At 46.8% G+C, this 1663-nt stretch overlaps 1 protein-coding gene; it reads right to left on the minus strand.

Moving 5' to 3' along the window:
* Positions 1–847: 847 nt before the first annotated feature.
* The window catches only part of GSTUM_00009605001 (uncharacterized protein), a 4125-nt gene continuing 3309 nt past the window's right edge, over positions 848–1663 (minus strand). The window contains exon 7 of the mRNA XM_002840808.2: positions 848–1663. This exon is cut by the window's right edge and continues 301 nt beyond it. Within this exon, the coding sequence (XP_002840854.1) occupies positions 1635–1663 (29 nt within the window). The 3' untranslated portion in view covers positions 848–1634.

Below are 1663 nucleotides of genomic sequence, written 5' to 3' on the forward strand. Positions count from 1 at the left end.
CTCCACTCCCCCCCCCCCGCAAGAAACAAATACCAAAATACAGTAGAAACGGAAAAATGAAAAGATAGAGGAAGCAAAAAAAAAAAAGTAGGAATCGAGATAGATCGGGAAAATCGGCTAGAAGCAGAACAATGCCACATTTAGGATATTAAAACCACCATGTGCCGATTTACATGGCATAGCGTTAGCCTCGCACATGGGCCATACCTAGATACTAGTAGTAGATGTGATGCGACACTCCATGTTACTCAGTGGCATTTAATCCCCCTTCAAGTTTAATTTAATTTTAAATTTCCTCAATGTTCATCACGTTTTTTCCAATTTTTAATTTTAATCGACCGAGCCTTGTCGAGCAAGCCGCAAACCCGAACGAAAGAACGCGAGATCCCAAATACGTGTCATGGCCGCAGAGGCGATATGTACCCTAGTGTACTAGTACAGCTCAGCACAGTAAGCTTGGGGAGTTTGTGCACCATGGAATCATGGTCACTCACTCGCTTACTTTTTTGTTTTCTTCGTGCCCTCCCAGTCTAGGTGTGGCTAAATTTATCACAGGAGAACCGGTTGTTGCTAGAATCCAGTGTTGCCCGCTAGAGAACTAGACGTTTTAACCTCCATCCCCACCTTGCTCGCGCGGGGATTACGTAAAGCTCTTGTAACCGCGTGTGTGGCAGACCGGGTGTATGGTGTCATACCATATCGTACTTGGATCAAAGAGTTCATTTTTTGCCCTAAATGCTGGATGCTATTACCACCATGAGGTTTATGCAAGAAAGGGGCAGAGAAAGGAGGAAAGAGGGAGGAGGAAAGAGGGAGGAGGAGCAAGAGGATAGGAGGAGGAAGAGGGCCGTAAAATGTTTTTGTTTATATACAAGAACTAGTCAAAAGAAACTCAGTATGTACTCGAGAGGCGAGCCACAAGCTAGAATTAGGTAGGAGCATCCCGCACAAAGTGATATGAAGAAAAAACGTGAAAAAAACACATGCGCGAATAGCCTGAACCAACTCAATTCACGAGAGTGACCTCGATAAAGGACGATACCGACCGAGAACCTCTGTCCTATAGACTCTCTGTTTATTTGGCTTTTTCTGGGGGAAACGAATAACAAAACCCTGACGCCCCCAGTAATCCTAGGAAATTATATGAACTCAATTTGGCAATAACAGCGCCATACCTCATGAGAAACCGAAGCCGAGTTACTCCACCCTTGGTACCTCCCCATTAACCACACCATCCACAACACCATCCACGACACCATTGGCGATGCCGTTCACCAACCCTTTCGATTTCGGTCCACCCTTCTTGCCCTCGGGTGTGGGAGGGATCTTGGTGGTATCCCCTATAGCGCCACTAGTTTGAGGCTTCTCAATAGCCGCAGGGTTGGTGACGCTGGTTTTTGTGATATCGTTTCCGTCACTGATATTCTGCTTTACAGTAGCCCTTAGCATTTGTGCAAAAAATGCCTTTGCTATCACCTCGACATCGAAATTCTGTTTGTCTATCTGCAAGCCGCCGCCTTCTGAAACTGTGCCCTGGAACCCCATGTGTCGGGGTGGGGCGGCGGATGGGACGCTATCGATGGCAGCAGAGAGTTGTCCCTTCCCATCAGCCCCTTTTGGTTTAGCGACATTCCTCACAACCTTTTTTTTATCGCCCTTGGCT

This window comes from Tuber melanosporum (genome assembly GCF_000151645.1).
Source record: "Tuber melanosporum whole genome shotgun sequence assembly, scaffold_6, strain Mel28".
Taxonomy (NCBI): Eukaryota; Fungi; Ascomycota; class Pezizomycetes; order Pezizales; family Tuberaceae; genus Tuber; species Tuber melanosporum.